We start from the raw sequence: 25,125 nt of genomic DNA on the forward strand, positions 1-25,125 counted from the left end.
TTCTTTTTTGGTGCTCGACCATGATGTAGAGAAAACATTTCTGTAACAAAAAGCAAGGGATATTTCTGGATTTTAACATTGTGGGTGGGGTGGAGCTGTTGATAAGGATACCCGGGAAGACTGGGAAACTTCTGTCTATTCAATCACAAATGATATAATACACGGGAGCAAATCTAGAGACATCTATAGATACTTGGAAGGCATTACGAGTGCATCTGAAATCAGGTTAAAAATAAGCACAGGGTTCTCTTGTGATTTCTGAAACATCTCTTTGTTTAATCATAGAATTATTTTCATAAATAAACCATTTTATTACTTCACCAGTCCTTTTGAAAAAATTTGGTATTTAGCATAAACAAACACTGAACATTAGCCAGAGGAGTGTTAGTTTTAAACAGAATAGAGGAGAATGAAAAAAGAATACAAACCTTTTTTAATTTAGAAAAGAACACATGAAAAGATTAACGTTATCACCCATTACAAAGTCAAATTTCCTAACAACCATTAAAAAAAATCTAGGTGGAAAATGAGCAAACAAATACAATCTAATTTATATTATAAATATATTTAGACAAAACAAATGCATAGAATAGACAGCTTGACAGTGCATAAACATCATAAAGTATTTTAAGATGTGAATAAGTAAACCCCAATAAACATGAATTAAAAATAAGTTTTGATTTTATTTTTTGTTTTGTATGGAAAAATATGCCACAGCATTTGTGTAAGAAAAAAATGGACATACGCTTATCCCTAGAGCCACCAAAATTCACTATGTAGAGAAGATTATTTGAAAACAAACACATTTTTAAAGCACAAGATAAAATGTTACAGCCTTCTCAGTTGATTTTTATCCCAAAATCACACCTAGTATAGGTGTTAGACATTAGAGGTAGATAAGTTGGGGAAAAAAAATCAGTATTCTAATACTAGGGAGAAAGATTTTTATGACAGCTCGGACAATTTCATTTACTCTGAAATTCAAAGCTTATAGGAACAAAACAAGAAAACCTTTCTGTGCTCCCTATGTAAGCATCAGAAATACCAAGCAAGATGACTAGAGGTTTCAACGAGAGTGAACGTCTTGACAAATAGCCCGTTCAGCATTGATTTTTGCAGGATCTGGCCCCAGCCTTAAAATTTATACTGATAAGTCCTGTGAAATTTATGAGGTTCACAGATATTGAAATGAGTCATAAGTAACACAAGATGAGACCCAGTAGTAACAGTAATATAAATTTACACTGTTGATAAGCTTGCTATGTTTCTAAGGAATAATTTTTTGTTGTTGAAAGAATAACAAAACAGCTGCCAAGGATGGAGAACGGCCTTTATGTCCCAGGATGCCGATGTCATCTGGCAGATCAAGAAAGGACATGCAGCGAGGATGTGACAGAAAGGTATGCAGAAAACAGAGGGCGAGCGTTCCCTAATTCTATATATTGCTTTATTCTCCATCTGGGTCCAGTGTAAGTTCTTGAGCCGTAGTACAAGCAAATATTGGATACTCCTTTAAAAGCTGATGCCCATTGGGAACTAATTTTACTTGATATTTTGGCTAGTGAATTGTTTTTGCATTTTCTGTGTCCATTATTCTTTCTATCTGCCTAGAGAGATGGTGCATATGTAACACACGTTTGCATCCCTGACTTTAATATTTTCATATATTTTCCAGAATGTGATTTAATTTTTGAAATATGGTTACAAACATTTGTCAAATCTGCCAAGGAGATTCTTATTAATAACTTGTCTTGAATATCTTAAGTGTGCTTAATTCACGGATGTAACAGGCTGGTTCTGGCAATTTGTGCTCAGCACATCTGTGTAACAGGAAAACAATTTCGGTCTCAGTTGTGGAATGTGAATACAGACCATCACTAATTGTTGCTGCTCTTGAATCGACTGTAACATTTTTGTGTCTTGCAGTTATAATTTTGCAAGTGTGTTGGGAAACAGGTAAGAAAGAAATTATGGAAGAAAAGGGAAAAACATGTACAATATAATTTTAAAAGTCTGAAAACCAAATCCTGTAGTTTACTTCAAAAGTTCACTTATTTATAACTCAAACATTAGGCTCTTTCTTTGAAGCAGCTTATAATAAATTTAAGACATACACCACCACAATCTCTTATAATGGAATGAAGGAATTTCTGTATGGAAACTATTCAAAGGAATGTCTTAAAAAATGTCAAGAGATGCAGGTAACTTACGCATTTCAGCATCTACTTAATCTATGACCCCTGCTGAGTTGATAAGGAGAGGCATGTCACAGTTGAAGAAAAAAGAATCACACAGTGATGTCAAAGTATTTGTGAATAAGACTTTGGAAATTTCCACTATCATCAGGAGGGCATTTTCCTGGTGCTGTGACCTCATTCCAAACAGTACAGTAACTAGTGTAGAGTTGTACTGCATGAAAGGTGGTATGAGAAAAGCATGTTTGTTTTTTGTCAGTTATGATGACAATTTCCTGTGTTAGAAAAAAAATAAAACAACTCCAAAATACTGTACCACTCCTGGCAGTAATGAACAAAATAGGTTTTGGAAAGAACTCTCCTGTCAAATATATTTTAAGGCACTTAAACAGTTATATCATACTTTTGTGTAAAAAAATAAAATATGCATCAAAGCAACATTCACAAGTACAAGTCTTCAGAACTGTCTGTATGTACAATCCTGTACATATATACACCGCTGCATGTTTAAGAGCGCCTCCGTCCTTACACTGTTGGCCTCGTCAACTTCACCCCCTACGAGAAAGGAAAACAGGAGGTTCAGAGCTGGAGGCTGTCCATGAAAAAGTACAAGTTGAAAGCATCAATTAACACCAGATAATTTATGCTGCTAGAAGGAAGAAGAGGCCCAACCAGACAGCATTACACAACCAATGAACCAAACCTCTGGATACAAACAGATTCTCCTGCCCACCTCACTGACCGGCAGACTCGTCACCTCCCCCAGCCCAGCTGGGCTGCTCACTGAGTCCCGCTGTGCACTGGATGGTGCCTGGGTTCTAAATCAGTAGTGTCTCTAAAGCAGAGGAGACACGCGTGGACGCCCTTATGACTGACAAATGGAATGGATAGGTACTCCAAGTCTCCTGGGTTACTCTACATCAGTGGCTCCCTCGTGTGCAGTCGTTTCTAGGCAAAGGGAAAATGAACAGTGTCGTCCAACTAGTGTCCCTTTTGGACATGCATCTGTTACTCCCTAGAATAAATCCCAGAGGTTTTAAGCATTCAGAAGAAAATTTCACTAATTAATTTGCTGCCCACTATGACTGGGTATCTGTGATAGGATACTAGGATTTTCAAATAATTTTCTCTGTTCTTTGTCAAAATTTACATGTATAAATTCTGACCAACAATGTACATGCATACTGATAAATATAAATGGAGGTTTTCAAAAGGAAGAGAAAGGTGCTACACTGCTGGTCTACCAACTGAGTGGGAGGACGGGAGCCTGGGTGGCACCCAGCACAGAAGGAATGGTCATCACCCTTGCTCTGCTGGGTAACATTAACGTGAGAAGGGGCCGGGGGGGCTACTTTCTCAGCGAGGGTCCTGGGGACCTAGGGCATTCCTTCTAAAAGCAGTGTTACATTTCTGTCTAGAGTGTCACTGTGGTGTAGGGGAAAGATTTTGAGGGCCAAATAGCCTAGGGTTCCAGCTGTAATTCTAGCACTGACCTAAACCACCCACACAATCTTAGACAAGTTGCTCAAGAATCCGAGCCTCTTTCTTAACCTGTACGGAGGAGGCAGCAGAGCTCGCCACAGTGTTGTGGATGATAATGAACAACAATGACGACTTTTAACTATAGCAACTAGCTTTTATCAAACACTTGACGCATAATCTTCTACAACTCTAGAGTTGATACTGTCATTTGTCTTAGAGTGGCAGAGACACACTTGAGATAGTGTGCCCAAAGTTGCCCAGGGAGAACTGCCGGCAGGCCAGCTAAAGGCTGGGATGCGCTGAGCACGGACAGAGCTCCGGAGGTAGTAGGGTAGCTATTCCGTTTCCAGGACACCAAGACATGACCCAGGGCACTTCTCTGTCATCGGCTGTCTCTTCTTCCTACTCATTTCCTGGTAATAGTCACTGCCTTGTGTCCTATGAAGTTTCAGCCGCTGTGAGGGGGCCAGCTCTGTAGGGTGCTTCAAGGGTATATGCAGCAGGATGATAATTTCGGAAATCAAAGCCACGAATGACAAGTAAGTTACAAGACTCTGAGATAAGTGTGGTAAAAACTGACCATTATATGGCTCCTTGGCTAACTGAATTTTATTTTTTAATGCCCAAACACATAGTTTTACTGTGTAAAGAAGTTATCATGTGTCTGGAAATTAAGATAAAGTAAGCATTTTAGATAAAGTCAGGCACTATCCTATCAGAGAGGCATGCGAAATCAGGACACATATGAAAGATTGGCGGGAGCAAGGACTCTATCCACCTGACTGGAAGGGTATGTATATTTTGAGTATATTTACCTTTACTCCACTACTATATGCCCTTCAATATGCGCAAGTTAACATAAGTTAACTTTTTGAACAAAAATTAAAGTGTATGAACAGCTAAGATTCAGAAATAGCACTTCAATCTGGTTTGGATTCAAATAAGATCTTCCTGGAGTCTTACCTTCTGCCTTGACACCATCCAAGACTTAATTGTTGGCACCAGGACACTTCCCAGAAGTATCTGAACTGGATGGTAGATGAGCAAGGGCACGGATATTAAAGAGAGGCGCTCGTGGCCTGCAAACACTATCTTCAGCATTGGAATTCCTGAGGAACAGAGACGACAGAAAACCTAGAGGCAAATTCCGTCTATCATCAAATTTAAAGATACACTCCATTAACCCTGCAACAGGTCATTACTATTTCTTCCCCTGTGTGTATTCACAGAACTGAAAGGGAAGGTCTTGAATGAGTCACCAAATCTTCCCATCTTCCCTTCATCACATACAGCTGTAAGCCCTGCCTAGAGCAGACTGAAGCTGCCAAGGTGGTCAGTATTCGAGGACATCAGTAGCTCCCACTGCAAATCAGCAGCCTGTCAGCAAGGAGAGGAGAGAAGACGGAGCGAAGGCTGATAAACAGCGGTGAGGCAGAGGTTCAGAACGGACCTTGCCTTGCGGAGCAGTGAAACACTCTGCTGGTCTTTAGGGAGGCCTGTCTGGCACCACTTCAAAGCCCCAAGTTCACTTCTGAGAGTCAAAAGGATATGGTTAAGACAATGCAAAGTGAAATACTGTTGTGAGCAGGAAGGCACTTTTGTCCGATGAACATTAGTAAAAGTTTTGCACAATCTCTTTTGGCCAAGGATCTCAAAGTGCTTTATTCAATATTGTGTATGGCGGGTGAATCCTAAGATGAGTCCTGGATACCTGAATGGAACTCAGGTAAATGAACACTATTCCAGGAGCCCACCATTCCGTTATACCGAGGGCAAGGTCTGAGGATTTTGTAAGCAGCGACCTGTGGTGCGTACCTATTAAGCTTCTATGATACAATTCGGACACTGGCAATTTGACCATTATTACCAATTGTTTTAATATGGCCCAGTCGTCAGAAATGCAGGGCATATGTACGTCAGCTTGTTCAACTGAACAGCTGGAATACCTTAGCTTTCCTCTTGTTTCTTAGCGAAGAGCCTCTGAAAAGGACCCGAGCTCCTAAACATGCAGAATGATGGCACATAAATAATTTTTATTGTAACCCAGTGAGGAAAGCTCTGCTTTTTCAATTATTTTTACTTTCTAATAAATTTCAAACCTTTACGCAAAAATGTATTTCACGGCTGCATTCTTTTTCATGGCCTCGCATATCATTGCCATAAACTGAAAACACTTAACTCTTCCCAAAATCTCTCTCAAAGCCTCAAAAGCACTCATTTAGATTTTTGTAATTCTGTCCTCTCACTAATACAAAAAACAAGAGAGATTCCTTCTTAAAAATAATATGCTTAGTCCAGTTACAGCATGAAAAGCAGCATCTGATCTTATAGTCCTAGAAAGTTATGATGATGAGAAAATTAAGAAGATCTGACCATAGTCCTTCTGTTTCCAGGCAAAATTTTTGGCCCAAAGGGATGATGCTAAGGAGTTGAGGGGTGGGAAGGAGTTACAGTGGGGCTATACAGGAGCAAATGATAGAAATATGGGGATGTTTGTCCCTAAAAATGATCAGAGCAGGAGTTTCTGACCCAAAACTTGAGGACTGTGGCTGTTGGGCAAATCACCTAAGCTGTCCTTTCTTGGCGAAGACTAGGGTTCTGGGACATTCTTCAGCAAGCTGAAGTGGGCTCCAGAGGGAGTCAGAGGGAGAGTTACAGGGCTGTGCCACAGAAGGAAATAGAACACCCACTGCAAGATATACAAGGTAACGTGAGCAACCCCAGAAATTTACTCTAGTGTGACAAGTTAGATCCACAAAGGTAGCAATCATAGCGATAATCATGGCTAGTGCGCAGTGAGTACTTACTAGACGTCATGAGCTGTCAAGAGCTCTCCTATTATTAACTGAACTAAGCGTTCCAGTAACCCTGGGAGGTTGAGGAAAACTACTGTTCGCCCCATTTTACTGATGTGGAAACTGAAACAAGAAAGGAAACCTCCCCAAGTGGTGAAGTCTGAACTACAACCCGGGCAACTGGGATTTCCAGCTTTGTGTGTTAGATAAGGTTCAAGGCCTGTGAGGTCTTCAGTTCGAGTTGCTGTGGGGATTGCAGCTCCCTTCAGCAGAAGAGCGCCTGGTGTGCAAAAAGCTTTCCAGTTCAGAATTCCTCTTGGAGGTCATTCCCCTTGGCCCTTCCCAGAAGGGAGGCACCGCTGGGGCAGGGAACCTCATCAGACTCCCCTCTACCCGCACCAGGGTGTCCTGCGCTCCCTACCAGGAAGGAGCTGAGTAACTGCGAGGACTACCCCACTAGTGGCAAGGGAAGCACAGACTGAAAGAAGTGGCTCAGGAAGTTTCTAGCGTACAGGTGACCTTCCACCTTCTTTGGGCCCTAACACCAGTTTGCATGAGGTTCTCTTCTGGCCCTGTGCTGGTTCTTCAGCCCTTACAGCTCATCTCCACACACACCCTTCTGTACACTGCCGACTATGGGGCTGGGACTGTGCAAGCATTGCTCTTCCTCACCAGCGGGCTCCCTGGACAGTCCTGCCAACAGGGCGACTGGAGGCGGGATGGAGGCAGAGGAGGTGCCAGCAGAAGTGGGCTCCAGCCAGTACTCCCTGCGCCACCCCGTCTCGGAGGTCTGAGTTCCCATCTCCTCCTCCAAGCTTCTAGAGCCCAACTTCCTTCCTTGGCGCCCTCAGCATAGCTGCTTCCTGCAGTTAGTACTCCTTTGCTTCACCACCGTCTCCTCTCCCCCATCTCAGTTTCCCAGCACTGTTTAACCCTCTCTGTATTGGAAGGGTGGCTTCTGTTTTCCTGCTGGAACCTCGAGCCACAGGCCCTTTTCTTGCTTCTCCTCCTGCTCCAGTCATTCCCCTTGCTTGAGAAAGAGCAGGGCTCCATGAAGGCCTGTAGCTGCTGTAGACACTTGTGGAATTGAATAGGGATTTGTCTTCACCACTTTCTGCGCCTGCAATACCTTCTTGTTAATTGTGAATCAAATCTCCTGTTACCACTATTCCCAAGTGACTGAAGTTAAAAATAAGATGAAAAAAATATTTAAGAGGAAAAACCTAGCTTCCAGAGATTAGGGCTCAAGGCCCTTATGTGGTGGAGTCACAGGAAGTCTACCCTTTGGTGGGAGGCGGACTCCAGCAACTCAAGGCATATGCTACTTGGTTGGGAACTTTTACTTATTTAAAACACTTTTAGAATTGTTGAATCTAAGCAAGAGGCATATAGATTTATTGCCCTTTAAAAAAGACTTTTGATATGAATTAGTTTTCGATTGCTGCTGTGATTTATGACCTCACAGGGTGTAGGTCGGATGGGCAGGTGTGCAGCGGTCCCACTGGGACCTCTGCCTTCAGTATCACAAAGCCACATTTCGCTTGGCAGCAGGGCCAGGTGCGTTTCTTGATGTCTAGGGGATGACTTTGATTCCACCGGCATTCAGGTTGCGGGCCAAGTTCACGGCCCGTGGTGTGGGCAGGGCCCCCGGTCTCCTCGCCGGCTGTCGGGGGGCCCAGTCTCTCCTGGAGGCTCCACATTCCTTCTCGCGTGGCCTCCCTTCAGCAAAGGCGGATCGAATCCGTCTCACACTCCCCATCTCTCCCAGGTCTTCCGCCACATCGCCTCAGCCTTGAAATCTACCTGATTTTCCACTCATTCTGTTATCTACTTGGCTCTTCGATCATTAGAGTTTCTTCCCAGTCTCCTGCGTGTCTCCACCATCCTTTCTCCCCGCCCTGCCTCGGTCTCCTCCCACCCCCGCCAGCCGGCCGATCCCAGCAGGGCTTTCCTCGTGGATTTTCACCTCCTTGAAGGTCAGAGCAGAAGGAGAGACTGGGAGAGGCTGGGCGCTAGAGGACTTCCCCCTGTGAGTGGTCCGCGCGGGCGCCAGGCCCCCGGGAGCCGCGAGCTGGATCTGGAATCTGTGTCCCGAGGCTTCCTGGCCACGTTGCCGGCACCATCAGGAGGACCGGGAAACATGCGGTCGGGGCGGGTCAGTCATCACGGCAGGGGCCCCGCACCGACCATACTGTGACTTGTCACCTGCTCGTGAATTTGGCAAAATTTGATCTTCAGATCAAATCAGAGAAAACCAGCTTTCCCTCCATAAGCCTGCATGATGCACCGCCTTTCACCCCTTGACTCCCTCATCTAACAATTCCCTCCATCGCTCTGCAGTCGGTCAGCGGACGTGATGGGACCCCGCGTTTCAGGGACGTGCCGTGCCCCTCCCGGTGACCTTCCCTCAGGGCACGGCCTGCTCTCGGCTGCACGTCCCACGCCACCCCGGGGCCAGGCGCTCAGCCTTAGGCTTGCCCTGCCCAAGCTACTTGCCACTCTGAGGCCAGAGTGAGTACTCAATCTGATGATGGCAAATCACTCAGGAGTTCAGCACACAGGAGGTAAGTGTGGTTGGTGGACAAGGACCGTCATAACCCGGCCCCGCTTCGCCCTCTGTGCCCCGGCCGCGATGAGTAGAGAGGTTCCCGCTCGGCATCCCCGCCTGTGCACGCAGGCCCCAGCTGGCCTGCCGCTGGGCCTTTGCACACGTGCTCCTTTTGCCTAGGATGCCCATCCCCCCACTCTATGACTTGCCAATCCTTTACCCTCGGTTTTTAAGTTGCCTCCCCGGGGAAGCCCTCCTCAAAGTCCCAAGGCTGGCCTATAGGTCCTTTCTGCTCTCTGCTTCCCTAACCCGGGGCACTATTCGCCCAGTGTGCACCGCACTATCATGGCCTGCTTCTTGTGGGTTCCCCTCACTAAGCTCTAAGCTTCTCAGGGTCAGCCACTATTTCGTCTTCACGTTTGAGCATATGGTAGGGGCTCAGAAGGTGTGTGCTGAGTGAATGGATTTGTATTTTTCCAGATCCCATCATAAATTTACTATACAGAATAACACTCTATTTTCCCTACATTAGTTAACTAGGAGAAAAGTTGTAATAATTTAGAAAACCAAGCAAACTTGGTAGAGTTTTCTTTTTAAAGCAAAATTTAAATATAGACCTCTTCTCATCTTGCTATCACTGCAGTAATAGAAGTGAAGCAGATTAATTTTAATGCTCCCAGGTACTGATTCTGTGTCACCATGGTTGACAGGATCCAACCAGACTTTATGAGATGGCATTTGACTTTATGGAACTGAACACTATGCATGCATTTACAATTTTACAGGGGCTTTAAGCTGTCATGCTGAAAAATGTTTATAAAACATTAATCAAAAAATGCCTCTTTAATACAATGCATTGTCTGAAAGATGTTAGAAGGCACATATTGCAAATGGATTCTTTTTCTAACTAAAGTCATTTCCACCAAAAGCATTTCCCCATTGCTCTACAAGTACACTGTGTGGATAGATAAAGAGCACTTTCCCAGCACATTACTACCTGCTCCAAACACTTGGGAAATCAGTAATGTGCAGCATGCCATATTTCCGTGTCACACATGACACATTTGTCTAAAATTACCCAACAGAGTTTGACACTACAGCATACTCCATAAGCAGAGCTTTCAACTGACATCTGCCAAGTAGGAACTTCAAGTGAGAGCTTTCTTCTTCTAACAAGCAAGTAAGGGGTTTCTTTTATCCTATACCCAGGATGGAAAGGATAAAACAATATGTACAAGAACAAGTTTTTTTTTGTCCTATTTTAAATATGTTTATTTTATGTTCTCTGAATTAGAAAATTCCCTTTGTATCAGTGCTCAAGTTTCAACAGTTACAACTTTCTGTGGGATGGACAGTCTTTCATTTTTCCTTTAGAAACAAACATTTTACTCCCTACATTGAATTTGGGCTTTTACTTAATCTCCACTGAAGGCTGAATGCTATTCTACTTGTTCACAAAAAAAACGTATCTACTCTATGTCACTGTTCAGTTTGCTAAACTTGAAGATGCACAGCATAATGTTCTCATCATCTGTCCATCCATTCATTCATTAAAATAATACTTTTGGCCTCTGCTGGTTAAGTTACTGTCCTTGGTGCTGCGGTTACGAGGAGAATAACACAGTTAAGTTCCTGCCTTCCTAGGCCTGCTTTCTAGGGGCTCTTGTGCTGGCCACCTCAGCTTTCCCCCACTGTGTGTCAGTACAGCGTGTGTAACCCCTTCTGTCACTGGTTTACCCCGTTTCCACAGCTCAGAGTTTGGGGATTATCTTTGATGATCCATTTGCTGATAATCATCTTTGATGATCCATTTGCTGATAATTCCATTTGCTTCTTCACCTCTAGATCAAGCCACCAAATTCTGTAGATCCTCTCTTCCACTGCTACTCTCCTTTGCTCTCAGTTTCACTGCTACCTTCCTGATTCAGTTCCTCGTAAAATCAAGCCAAGCCGACTCTTACGGCCTCCTGACATAAATCCCTGCCTTCAGACTCTTCTCTTCATCAACCCTCCAAACCACAGCCAGCCAGGTTAATCTTCCGAAAACCCATATTAATTAAAGCCAATGCTCTACTCAAGAATTACAATGACTTTCCAGTGCCCATTCATCAAATCCTCTAACTAGTCAACTTGTAAAAAACAATGACTATGACACCATTTTGGAAGAGCTCTGTGCATGCCAAGTGCTTTGCCTGCATTATCTCATTTAGTCCTCACAACAGCCCTATCAAGTAGGGGCAATTTTCCCATTTATTGGTGAGGAAACTGATGGGTAGAGCACTAAAGTCTGACTAACATCACACATCTGGTAGCTGGTAGAGGCAGAAGTGGGCCCCAGTCTGTTTACCTTTAGTCAGTAAGCAGTACTAACGCCATTAAACCGAACTTAAAAGTTGCCATCGCTGTCACGGGCTCAGGCCTAGCGTTTTCTTATCTTTGTCAAAGCCGAGCCCCTGCCTGGATCCTGTCCTTTCTCTCTATGTTCCTAAATCCTATGGGTTTATTTGGGCTCAGCCTTACACTTTCCTCCACCATGAAGACGGCCTCTCTGTTGATTTCTTCCCTTTTGAAGAAGGGAAATACTCTTCTTGGTTGCATCAAATAATTGAGCATTTTCTTATATTGTCATTATTTCCTATCATATAGGATTTGTTTTCCCCTGAACCCCAAGTATTATATTTTTCTTTTAATCCCCTGCAGCATTTAAACACAGGACTAATACATAAATAAGAGATTATTTAAGAACAGGCAGTAATGCTTCCTATTCAAAGAAAGAAGATAGAGAAGTCCTGCTTGCTTTACTAGACTGTCAAGAGAATGCACTGACATCCCCTCTTGGAGGGGGGAGTCACAGGACAAAAACATACGTGATGTGGCAGGAAGGGGAGAAACCAGACTGGCTGGGGAACACAAACTTTGAAAGGGGTATTGAATTGTGGAGTGTAGGAGAGGCAATATATTGAAAAACACCTTTTGTGTCTTTTGAAGTCTAATATCGCAGTACTTTCCCACGTAGCTAAGAGATAGTATACCTCAGTCACCTGCATCATGTCCTGTCTTTCAAAGATTCCTTTGCCTGAATTCACATGACTTGTTCTCTCTGTTTAAATACTTTCTCAGACTTCTCACTGAGTTCTGGAGAGGACTGCTGGCAAATCTGAAATCCGGTTGCTTCTCTCTTTAGTTGTCATGGTGATTTCCCACTTTTGTTTAGTTTGTTCTTAGTTAGAAACATCCATAAGTTTACTATCCAAATGTCCTACACATTGTGATTTGAATTCTATGTCTTCCTCCTTAGTGGATCTCTCAGAAAAGCCCATGTTTGCCTTTAAAAGTCACTGGGATAGATGGTCTTCCCAATCATAATGTAAGCCAGGAAGGCAGCCGCTGTTTGAGGAGCATAGCTGCTCTTCTCTGGCAGCACTAAATGCCAGTCTCTGTGTCTTCTTCACACACACACACACACACACACACACACACACACACACACACACACACACACAGTCTTTCTCTTCAGAGACAAATAGCCACAGAAAGTCAAACTCACTGGCACTGATTTATCTCAATTACTAAACAAAAGGGGATTATATGCCATTTCTAGAGCACAAAGTGATGCCATGATAAGGCACAACAATAGTTTTGGGATTTAGTTAGAAGAGGCTTTCAGTTAGGATTATCCCAACGCAAGCTAATTTTCAGTATTAGAGCTGTTATTATACGAAGCAGCAGATAATTTATTATATCCAGGAGCCCGTATGAGGCAGTTCAGTGTAGCAGCTGACAAGCCTGCTGCAGGAGTCAGGGAGCCCTGGGTTGGAATCTCATGTCTACTGCCTACCTACCACCTGTGTGCCCTTGGTTGGGCAGGCAAGTTATTTAACCACAGTTTTCACATCTGTAAAATGTACCTACTTTGTAGTTTTTTGTTTTTAAATAAACAATAAGTGAAATAACACACACTGTCTGGTAAGTAGTAAGTCTTCATCCATTATGTGCCAGATACCCTAGGTGCAGTGAATAAATGGGCTCCCCTGTCTTAGTGAGCTTACGCTCTTACTCATTTACAGGGAGAGGCAGTGGAGACCACCGTGTGAAAGCTGGCAAAGAGCCATCTCCACCCAGGAACAAAAGCAGGGCACAGGGCAGTGGGAAAATGCAGCACTGCTGTCTAGGAGAAAAGTTGTTAGACAAAGTGGATTCAGGGAACAGTCTAATTTTTGCCTGTCTTGTAGAGGGGGTAAAAAGAAAGGCCACCTACTTCCAGGCTGATGGGTATGTTGGTTTGCTGTCCATGAGAGAGGCCTGCTTGATTAGTCAAGAGCCACCATAAGGTGTGGCTTTCTAGAGCAGGAAGTATTTAGTCTGCACAGTCCCCAGAATTACATTCTGCTTGAAATTCTTGCTGTACCAGGACTTCCTCACACACCCATTCTGGAACATTCCAAAGGCTAGCAAGTCAACTTTCTGCAGATTCCCTCAGGGAGGGGGACAGGATGTCAGAGATCATGTGACCTGCTCTCATTCACTCCCACCTAAATGGCTGTCTTTTGCTGAAACTCTCCAAGGTATTTTAATATGCAGACTGTGCTGTCTTACTCTGGCCAGTGATTTACATTTTACTTGCTTCCCTGTTCTTCTGCTATCGTTCCATCTTTGACTGAGAACTGCCGCTGTAGTACCTTTAGTCTGACTCCACCATGACATCAGAAACTATTGCTTATGAGACACAGAAAACAACAGTTTGTCCAAAATGAGGTTCATCTACATAACATATGCAAATGCAAGCTCTCTAGTAGGTTTTTCAGGCTCCCAGTGAGGGGTTCATAGGGACCCACATAGATGTAGGGCTTTTCCAAACTGCTGATTACAAAGGCAGCAACAGCAGCTGTGGGATGTCTGACCAACCCCTTGGCTAGACCTTTGGCAGAAAAACATGAGAATCTTGCAGCAGGTTAACAGGTATGTACAAACAGAATTTTACTTTCCAACCTCTGAAGCCTAAAAAGTGTCATACGGTTATCTCCGTCGATAGCATACGAGAGGGAAGGCATGCTTTGAAATCCTCACAGGAGATATCAGCAAACATGCTTCACAAAGTGGACTCGAACGCTCTCTGTGCTGTCCTTTAAGGGGCTTGTGCTGCTCCTCTGCCCCGTCCCTTCCTCTGCTACAGTTAGGAAGACTTCAGAGCTCAGATTTCTGTTCTGTTGTAGTCAGGAGCATTTAGCTATGCAAAATAGATGTTTACGTAAAACGTTCCTAACAGATTTATCCTTCATATTTCAAAACCAGAATTTAAAAGTATTCCTTTATCTAAAAGAGAGAATTAGACCTGGAAGAGTAGGAAAATGAACACATACAAGGACACAAACTAGATGTCTAAGGCCAATATTAAGGGAATGGAACAATCTTTCCAGTAGTCAAGAGCTTTAGAAAAGAGAGACCAGTATTCATGTTTTCGTCTTTCAGCCATGACTTGAGTTGCCACATCTGGAGTTCATCGACATTTCTGGTCTTCATTTTGGTATGTTGGAATAACAGAATCCAGGTTGTAGAAAACAATGCCACAGAGCTTACTGTATCAGGCACCATTCTGAGAGTGGGCAAACATCCATTTATTCACTCCTCATATCTACAATGTGAGCAAAGCTACCATTATTATCTCTGTTTCTCAGATGAAGAAACTGAGGCAGTGGATGAATAAAAATTTCTCCAAGGCCACACACAGAGAGCATTAGGTTATAGCTGTATTCATGGTACAGACAGACTGGCTCCGGGGTCTGTGGTCTTCCCCACGCTATGTGCCTGCAATGCCTAAAATAGTAACTTGTCAGAGTACTTAGGAACCCTAGAGAGAAGAGGTGCTTGATAGTACTCCTCCTGAATAATGGAGGGTGAAAACCTAAAGAAAAGAATATTTACATAAAAAAGGTCTGAAAGGAAGAGAGGCATTCTTTTCAACAAAGGTGCTTATGTGGCCAGCCTTTTTACTTGCTTCAAATAAAAGTTGGTTGATGACAACTTTTGGCCCATTAGGAAACTTAAAGATTGGGGTTTAGCTTTCAGTTACCTGGGCTGTAATCCTACCACTTCCCTGAAAATTTTAGGTAAATAAAGATGCGAAAAAGACCAAAATGAGCAGCTGGTGTGATTTCTGTTTTGAAACAACTATGTTCTGATTGGAAAAGACTTTAATGAATGACCTGAGCCAGCTCACCAGATGCTGACAATGAAACACTTCACTCTTACAATTCAAGGTTTCTGCCTTGGAAGATTAGGTACACCCTCCCCTGTCTGACAGTGTTGCAGGAGTAATTAGCCTTCAGGGAATTCAAGAATGAATTAAAGAACTTGAGCCAGGAGCCTTCATTGAAATGCTGGCTATGTCTTCCAGGAGGGTCTCCATATTTATGGAGACAAGGTGGGCAGGAAGTAGAGTGAGACCACATCTCTGTTTCTAGGCTGTGAAGTGAAGAGTCATTCATCTTCGAAAGAGAAAATCTGGCTAATGTTCACACTCGCAGGATGTGAAAACATCGAAAATAGACTAAGACTTTCATATGACAAAAACAACACAAGGTTATCAGAATATATTTAACCTGGCTGCCAACACAGAACTGGCCCCTGGAAGCCTTGTTTAATTTTACAGAACTTTTAAGGATGTTTTTATGTACATGAAGAAAAATACTTGAACCTTTTAAATCCGAGGCAAAGAAGCTGATGGGTGTGACATTCACTGATTGTGTTACAGTCCCCACGCCTCAACTTAGTTTTCCCTAAAATTTTGCATTGATAATTCTCTGAACAGTTGTGGGGAAAATGGAAGTTCCTATGGCCAGGATCCTCACCTGACCCTAAACTACTTGATGATGTAGCTGGCCTGCTGCTAGCCTACTGCTTCCACACCCATAGGCAATAAGCTATTATTGACTGAGTCACTATATAAAGAGCTCTGCCCTGTGCTCTGGGTGAAGGCAGAGAGGGAGGAAGATTACAGACCTGCAGACTGTTGGATGCAGATGCAATTCTAGGGCTCTATCTATCGCAGGGAGAATAAAGCCCCATATAAACCCTTTTACCCAAACAATGTTCCATTGTCATTCCTGCCTCACTAAATCCGCTGCAGTGAACTTGCCCGGGGCCAAAACCCTCAGGCAAGACAACAGTGAACAGTGGAACTGCTAGAAGGCTTCTAAATCTTAGGTACATTTTGAGTAAGCTATGATCCAAATGCACATTAGTTATTTTTCAATATATACTTTTGTTTCATCAACATGACCATTGTTCACTCTCTGGCAGTTATTTTCTTCTTGATAGTACCATGTTATGATGAACATAAACCTCAGAAGAGACGTCTTCTGACACAAAAGAAAAAGACCGTTTTGATTTGGAGATGAGAAATCAGTTATTTGTCCTTCAATCCCTTTGACTTAAAAAGGCTGACACAGGCTTCTGTGATTTAACTTGGCTGGGTGATGTCCCACTAACCTACTCCTGCCCTTTATTTATTCTCGATGATATAAAAATTGGGGAGTTAAGACCTCATTTAGAAGACTTCTAGGCAGAGGAAGAAATTAAGGAAACCCTGGGAGCCATTTCTGGAAATAATGTTTTTCTAATCTTGTCAGTTTCCTTAACCTCTGAATACTTAACAGATCTGAGAGAATTGTGGTTTTCACAAAGCTGTACCAACAAACGGCCAATTTTATTAACAAATGAGTAGGTATAATCCTGTGTTGCACTATTTTGGAACACAGAGCATAAATGCACAGCACAGGAGGTCGTCCAGTGCAGTGGTTCTCAGCCGCAGCTACACAGTAGAATCACCCGGGTGGCTTTTAAAACTAGGACGCTGGGGTCTATCCTGAGAGATTCTGAGTTAAAAGCTATGAGAAGTGGTTGTGGCACTGCTGTTACTGGACGGCTCCCAGGTGATTCCAGTGTGAGCCTGAGAAGCCAGGTCTGGTAAGAGGGGAAGTAAGAGGACTTTGGAGGATTCTGAAGGCAGACAAATGGGCCACAATGCTCCAGCTCTGCCATTACCTCTAGGGTGAGTTACTGGCCCCCATGGGGCTTGGTTTGCTACTTTGGACAATGAGATCAATTAAAGCTATTGTGCAAGGTTGTTGTGAAGATTAAATGAGATGATAAGGCAATTTACATGCCTCAGATTGCCCAGTACCTAGTAGGCAACAAATAAATGCCAGAGCCTTTGCTTTTTCATGTCTCAATGAGTCCTAAGATCTACTTTCTGATTTAATGTTCAACTCAACCTTGTGAGATAGGAGAAAAATATGGGCTTGCCGGTTTGGATGTCTCCATGTCTGGCTGACTTAGAATTTCCTATTATTCTATTATCAGAATAATTTCATATCCTCTAACCTCTGGAGTGCCCCAGAGCGTAGTCCTCGCAGCTCCTTTTTTCCTCTGTCTACCCTCTCCTTAGTGATCTCATCCAGCCTGACAGATTAAAATAACATCTATATGCCGGAACTCCAGCCTGGACCAGGATCCAGACGCATAAAGCTAACTTTCCCCTGGGAGTCGGAAAGAGACCTCAAACTTAACATGTTCCAAGTCGAACTCTCGATCTGCCCCACATCCCTTTTCCTTCACCACCACCATCTACTCTGTGATCTTCCCTAATGTGGCAAATGGCAGCTCCATCCTTCCAGCCTCTCAGGCCACACACCTTGGAATAGCTTTATTCCTATTCTTCTGACATGCACACCCAGTTCATCAGCAGATCCTGTTAGTCCTGCATCCAGAACATGTCCAGAATCCAACACTTCTTGTCACTTCCGCTGTTACCTTTGACCGGGGCACACTGAACTGCTCTTACCTCGACTAAAGCCTCTTACCTGGCCCTCCAGGTTATCACAGCCTCACCCTTCCACCCATGTAACCCCTTCCTTTTATTTAACACAACAGCCACAGGGATCCTTTGGAAGTGGAAGTTGGATCTTGACACTGGTCCCTTGAAAACCTTCCCAGGGCTTCCCCTCTCATTCAAAGGGAAACCCTCATAATGGATATGACACCATGTCACTCACCCCCCATCCACTACCTTTTTCTCCATCCCACATGATTCTCTCCTTCATTCTGCTCCCCTAACACTGGTCCCTTGTCCCCTGACTTACCAAGCACACTGTTGCCCCAGGTCCTTTGCCCTCACTGTTCCCTCTGCTTGGAATCTGCTTCCCCTACATGGCTTGCTCCCTTTTTCCTCCAGGTCTTTGATCCAATGTCCCTTTTAAGTCTAAAACTTTTCTACCTCCACCCTGGCGACTCCTTATTCTCTTTCCTGGTTTTATTTTTCTCTGTAACACTTAACCATCATTGGATATGCCATATATTTTAGTGATTGTCTATTTAACCCCATTAGAAAGACAGCTAGATAAGGGTGAGAATTTTGTTGTGTTCAGTGCTGTACCCTGTAGGGTCTAGAACGGCCTGGCAGAAAGTAGGTGCTAAATAAACACATATTGAGTGAATGAATGAATCAAGTAAATTTTGTTTTAAAGGCACCTTTAAATGGGCACCAGGGCTTCCTGTTCATTTCTGCACTCGGTTGCACAGGGTTTGTTTTGTTTTATTTTCTATCATTATTACCATTTAGAAAAGTGTGCTCTAGCAGTACTAGAGTATTAGGACTAGCATTGTGGCAGTACAGAGGACTAGTATACGGAGCAAACACAGCAGAGGTGGCTCTGTGAAGTGTCACTGCTGCAGTACCATTAATGTGCTCGGCTTCAGGGCAGACGACATTCCAAATGAGCTGGCTTCCTGGGGCCCAGGAATCTTTGGAGTTGTGTCCAATTTTACATCTCCTCCTGCCCCCAGGGTAACTTGTCAGAAACCTACTGAGTACCCCAGAGCTTTAAAAAATGGGCGGCTAAGTTTCATTTCTGGCTGGTGTTGTTTGGATGGGGTGTAGATGGGGACAAGGAGGCAGTGGGTGTCACCTTCATTTTGCAGCTGCAGGTTCATTTATTCTTTACTGTAAAGAAGCAGCGAGCTGGCTGTCAACAAATACACACAATTTGGTTTACAGTGTCTGGCTCAATTAAGGGAACTTCTGGGAAGAGACATGACCAAATAAATAATTGGAGCGATGCAACCTAAATGACAATTGTTATTCATTGATGTCCGTTTGTAAGTTGAGATTGAGAAATACAAACTTCAAGGGGATGAGATCTCCTGGGTAAGACTCTTCACTTCAAACACAGTAAACAACTTTTGTTCTGTGATGCACATTTTAGTACAGCTAGAGGCAAACTTCCTAAATATTAATAGTAATAATGATGATGATAAACAAACACCCTGCAACTGACAGCAAGCGCCGAGATGAGCAGGAAGCCCTGGGAAATGGGCTGCTGGGCTCTCCTGGATGATGCAAAGGCCTCATCAGAAAGGACAAGCTCCAGAACAACAGGATGGGCTCCCCTCGCTTCTTGGGGAGTCTCCCTTTCAGAAGCATGGGGTGTCGCTCAGGGCCTCAGTATATGGCTTCGGGCATGTGAGTTGATTATTAATGTGTAAACTTAATCTCTTTGAGCTACTATAACTATGACAGGGTGGTTTGTACTCTGAAATAAATACGCAACTGTGGAATTAAAAGCTTCTACTAACTTAATGACGCTAAGACTCGGCATTAAGAAGCACGCAGGGATAGTACATAGTCTCAGGTGCCACTGTACAAGATGTGGGGTGTTCATGTCTCCTTGTTGTTGAGCTGCAGGGTAACAACAGCAAGCTGAAATCAGCTGCAGTGAAGCTGATGCACGTAAACATCGGCCCCTCTTGCTCCTGCTCCGTCACTGAGATTGAACACAGAGCAGACAGCAGCCCACCACTTGCAGGTATTTCTAGAGGACTGGGTGGTGTGATGGAAAGGACTGGGCTTTGATGTCAGAGACCCGGTTTATATCCTGACTGAGCCACCTACCAGCTGTGTGATTGGGTGAGCTGACCCTAATACCGTCAGTTTCTATACCTGCTCAAAATGAGGTTAAAATAATGATCTCCAAGGCTAGTTGGACGTTCCAGTAAGAGAGCGTAAGTTGAGTACTTAGAACAGTGCCTGGCATAGAGTCAGTACCCCCAAATGATAGCGATGATGGTTACAACGAAGTAGCATTATGAACTGGTAATGCACAGGTCAGATCTGGTGGGCTATGGGACTGAGCAGGGAAGGGTTGTCACGGAAATCATCCGGATGAGGTCTGAGACACTCCAAACCTTTGAGAATGGGGCCTGCTGAGGGCTGCCACGGGCACTGATTCTTCCCACCTTGGATGCCACTCGGGCCTCCACGGGCCTGCATCCGTCTACAACTTCTCGGAAGGGGCTTATGATTCTGCTCGGTCTTGTGCCTGTCGGAGCGCGGACTTCTGCCAAGCAGTGAATCCATGGTGTGACTCTTCTTTTATCTTCTGCAGTGGCAATTACACTATAAGATTTTTTTGAAAAACCATAGAATTTCCTTTTATAAAGGGACTTATATCAGGATAACTTTCGAAGAGTAGGCATTCAGAAATTATTTTAAATAGGCTTTAAATTTTTTAAATATGCTTAAACTCTCAGCTTGCCAGGAGGACATGGTCTTAAAGAAGTCAAGCTCCCCTTGTGGAGTGAGTGCTCGGTGCTAGGTGGGACACGCACGAAATGGGTGGTTTTCTTTGGATTGGGTCATGCCTGTGGAATACCTGCAAACTACCACATCCAGATGCTGTGGCTTAACCAGACGCTCCAAAGGGAACTCAGAGGACACCTGAGGTTCAGGCAAATATATAGCTATTTACTAGAAAAATGCAAGGTTTTTCTTCTCTCTGAGCATGACCACAAGATGACATATGAAGCCATGGAATGAGGAAGTGGGGGATCCCTAGCTGTCAAGGACCAAGCCTACAGAGTTGTTCATTTAAATTTTGTTGTTTATCTATCTTTTTTATACAGCTTAGTGGTGTGTCATGGGAAGCTATGTCTTAAGTATCTCCTTTTGACTAATGAGATTAAAAAGTATCTAAAAGTGGGGCATCCCACGGGCAGCCGAAAGTTAAACACAAAACAAAAAGCAACCAACCAACCCAGGTTGACCCAAACTAGTTTCTGCTATCATCAAAAAGCATTTACACAAAACCTGCCTGAATGCTCTGATAGGTCAAAGCTTCCCTCAGCCCTGGGTATGGGAGCCAGCACCTCTGGAAACTGAGGTGATTCCACACGGAAACAGTACGGTGGCTCTTAAACTTCTTCTGTGTTCACTGTACTCCTTTTTTTTTTTTTTGGAGTGTGTTATAAAAATCAGACTCCAGGATCTTACTAAAAATTCCAAATCAGCAGGCCTCAGAGTATGCCCACGGGCCTCCACGGGCCTCTTTCTTTTTTTTTAAAGGAAGCTATTTGCTGTAAATTTGAGGGCCACCCTTTGAGAAATGCTGGTCTCATGGCATCCCTCTGAAGGGCTTAGGATTCTAAAGCTGAATACTGAAGGCTTTCAAAATCAGAGAACTATTGAATGTCACAAATAAAGGGGCCCTAGGATTGCCTGTTACAAATAAAGGAATGCCCAAGGAATGTGTTTTAGATCACAGAGCTGCTACTAGAGCTGGGGGTTCACAGTACAAGCCTTTCTGCAGAATTCTAATTACAGCTCAGCACAGGGTCCAAGAGTCAGACCCTGGCTTAAGTTCTGACTCTGCCAACCGTAAGTCACGTTGTTTATCACTTTGGAACCTGAATCCCCTTATCCGGGGTGATGGCGGAAGTGATATAAGCTGGTGCGTGTAAAGGACTGTTGAGAAGTGACCTATACCAGGCTGGTCATACTCAGTTCCAGACTATTCCTGGCAGATATTATGTGGTGGCCAAAGAATTTTAAGGTAGGTGAAGATTAGCTATATCCCCAACCTTGCCAGCAAGTTTCAATTGAAGTAAACTGACACATATTTGGGAATTTTTAACTCAACACACATTAGTGGTCAAGCACAAAAATATTTGATGCAACCTGTCTTGTAAACTCACAGTCCCAGCTCTGACCTTTCAAGTGCTGGCACTAGCACCTTGCACGAGAAGTTTCTCAAACTATACACAGCCACACTCCAGAGCAGGATTCCAGGACTTCACAGCCGGCCTCAGGCAACCACAGATCCTCCTAATGGTAGCTGAGCACAAAACTGGTAGCCCTCCAGCATGGCCCTGAGGATTTCACAGTCAAGCTATGGGATTTGCTAGATTCTTTTAGCAAATGCAACGTGTCTCTGAAGTTGTCAGGCAGCCTACATATCAATGAGAGTTCATTTGCTACATTTATCATGCAAAGTCACAAGTCAGTGATTTCACCAATAAAAACCTGGTTCTGAATCACTATGCTCATTAGTAACGTCTCTAGCTGATAGAGAAGCAGGTAACAAAAACATTTATTGTAGCTGTCTCTGGAGTATTTCCTTTCTGATAAAATAGTAGTTGAGCACTCCAGTGAGAATTTTCCATTAGAGCAAATGGCTGTGTGCAGCACTGAACCTTGGACTATCTGGTTCATATCAAACACCACGCTGTCAACACAAAAGTATCGTCAAGTAAACTACTTCCTGTAACAAGAACTGAGCACAGAGTTTGCCTAGTAAGTACCCAATTGATGGTCGCTGTTATTATTACTACTACTATTGAAAACGCAATCAATAGAGATGTAATTTTAAAAGTCAACCAACAAAAGGTATAGAAAGTCTGTTATATAAGCAGAATTAATTAAATCTAAATGTAGGCAATCTTGTATTACTGCAAATCAAGAATTATTCTGAGTCTTAATTTAGCTCTGGTTCTTACATGGTATCGGAAATTTGGGTTAAAGTTCAGTGAAAAAGCGACAGCAGAAGTCAATGCCTACATGGTAACTACTTGAGGAAAGTGATCACATCTCATCAAGCAAGACATAAAGTTATATATATCAGATCTTGGATTATGATCCATTAAATGAGTTGAAAAATTAATTTAATTGGTTTTATCTGCCAATTCTTGGATAGAATATGGAAGGTATCACATAAAATATGAGTGAATATTGGTTCCTAAAACTTTAATACACATGCAAATCTGTCCTGCATCACACTGTAGCATATATTTTCACGTAGGTTGTGGTAAAAAACATTGGACAGTTGCTGGCACAGGGAACAGGGAGGAGAGGAGAAGCATGTGGGTATCAGGGCATTGGTCTTCCAGGCGAACATCTCCTGGCCTATCATTAACATGAATGGTACTTAAAGGCCAGGCTGGGGACCCCCAAAGAGGATTTATCTTTAATTTCATACTTGCTGCCTAGAATCTGGGGACTTCCTAAATTTTTATTACATAGTCTAGAAATGCTAGCAGTGATTTTTTAGCACCAAATTCAGAATCAAAAGTTCAAAACAAGATAGTCCACAAACCCCTGAGGAATATTAAGTACATCACTTTGGGAACTTACATTTCTCTTTCTCTATATGGATCAGAAATTAGCACAAAATGGCAATACACTCTCTTCCTTTTCTTCAGTAAAGCAGTAAAATCTACAGGGTCTATAATTTCACTGGCATCTTTAAGAATCTGTCCGAGGTTCTCAAAGTGCATTTCCTTACAGAACTGTAACTCCAGGACAGAAATATATTTAAGATGCCCCAAAAACAAACTTCTGTTTTCTGCCTTTACTCTGCATTTCTAGTCCTACTTTAATAGTTTTGTCAACCAGCACTGTGGCTCTTCATTTGCAAGAATAGAGTGCAAATAGTGATGCCCCATGAAACATAAGGCTGGCTCATGAAGACTCATTTTAAATAGAATATAACTTTTTGCTAATAAAGAAAATGGAAGGAATGAGTGTCAGTTTATGACTGGGCCTATGGAAACATATGCTTGTGAAAACAATTATAGACATTAAGGTTTTTTAAACTGTCTTATGACTAGCAATGTGATCAAAAGTAATTTTCTTTTTTAAACACTTAAAGTAATTATTTACTTTATTATAAATCCATGCTGAGATTGCACCTTTATAATACTTTGAATCACGATAGCACTTTGGGTCTTCAAAGTGTTTTCATATCCTATTATCCAATGCAGTTCTGGAAGTTAGGAGGCCTGGAATCTAGGCTCTGTTAGTTATACGATGTGGGATAAATTTTTAAATTTTTTTCTATGCTTTCATTTCTTTGTAGGCAAAATAAGATAGTAACAACTGATTTGCTAATATTCATGGTTGTTCGAGTAACATGACAATGGGCTAAGTGATTTAAAAAAGTGCTTCCCAGTTGTGGGATGTTTTATTAAGATAGTAGTCTTTATGTGCCAAACAGAATCACAGATGAGCTTTAGTGGGGGAAAAGCCCATAAATGCCAACTTTCACATTTCAATTCCATTTCCTCTCTAGAAAATAATCCAGATGTTATTAAATGATCTTTTCAGACCAACTTGCAGGTAATCTTTCAGCATTCTTGAAAAGCTTCCAAGTAAATTGAAAATAAGATCCTTTTCAGATTTTGTCCCTTTTATGCAATTCTTCGGAGAGTACGAAGATATTTTTTAACCTCTTTAGAAGCAGAGGCAGCCATACTTCCCTTCTTTGAAGAGCTCTTCCTTTTCACATAGAGCAGGGACATTCTTGTTGTAGAAAGGAAATATCAGTCACTGAGCACAAACTCAGAGACAGTTAAAACCAGAAGGGATTTCAAGTATCATCTTGTCCATCTTCTCATTTTACAGATGAGGAAATTGAAGCCTACAGCAGTTAGGTGACTTGTTCCAGCTTTTGGTGAGAGAACTGGAACCTGAATCCAGGCTAGAATCACATATGTGTTCTTTTCATTTCTAGAACCCTATGTCTACCAAAAAGTTCTATTTCTTTTGCTTAATCATTACAGTTTCTTGTCATAGCGCAGTTGTGTAACTGCAACCACAGACTTATAATGAAGTATAAACAATGTGAGGAATGACTGCCCTGATTTGCCTTTGTACACAGTGTCTGTAAAGGAAAGACACACAGTAGCCTCTTAATAAGCATTGATCATGACACTCTATTTAAAATTTAAATGGCATTCTTTCAGTTCAGAAATGGTTTTGGAAATAAGTAACAACAGA

The 25,125-nt window shown here is 42.9% G+C and overlaps 1 protein-coding gene across 6 annotated transcripts in view; it reads right to left on the reverse strand.

Annotated features, from left to right (window-relative positions):
• Positions 1–232: 232 nt before the first annotated feature.
• The window catches only part of SLC10A7 (solute carrier family 10 member 7), a 251,904-nt gene continuing 227,011 nt past the window's right edge, over positions 233–25,125 (reverse strand). For 5 of the 6 annotated variants that reach the window (XM_036888985.2, XM_036888984.2, XM_036888982.2 and 2 more), the window contains 2 exons: positions 4,641–4,786; positions 233–2,750 (listed from right to left, as the gene is read on the reverse strand). In XM_036888985.2, the coding sequence (XP_036744880.2) occupies positions 4,666–4,786 (121 nt within the window). In that variant the 3' untranslated portion in view covers positions 233–2,750; positions 4,641–4,665. Of the gene's footprint in view, positions 2,751–4,640; positions 4,787–25,125 lie in introns of those variants that run through there. The other variant, XM_057492959.1, reaches the window with a different exon arrangement.

This window comes from Manis pentadactyla, chromosome 1, assembly GCF_030020395.1.
Source record: "Manis pentadactyla isolate mManPen7 chromosome 1, mManPen7.hap1, whole genome shotgun sequence".
NCBI classification, from domain to species: domain Eukaryota; kingdom Metazoa; phylum Chordata; class Mammalia; order Pholidota; family Manidae; genus Manis; species Manis pentadactyla.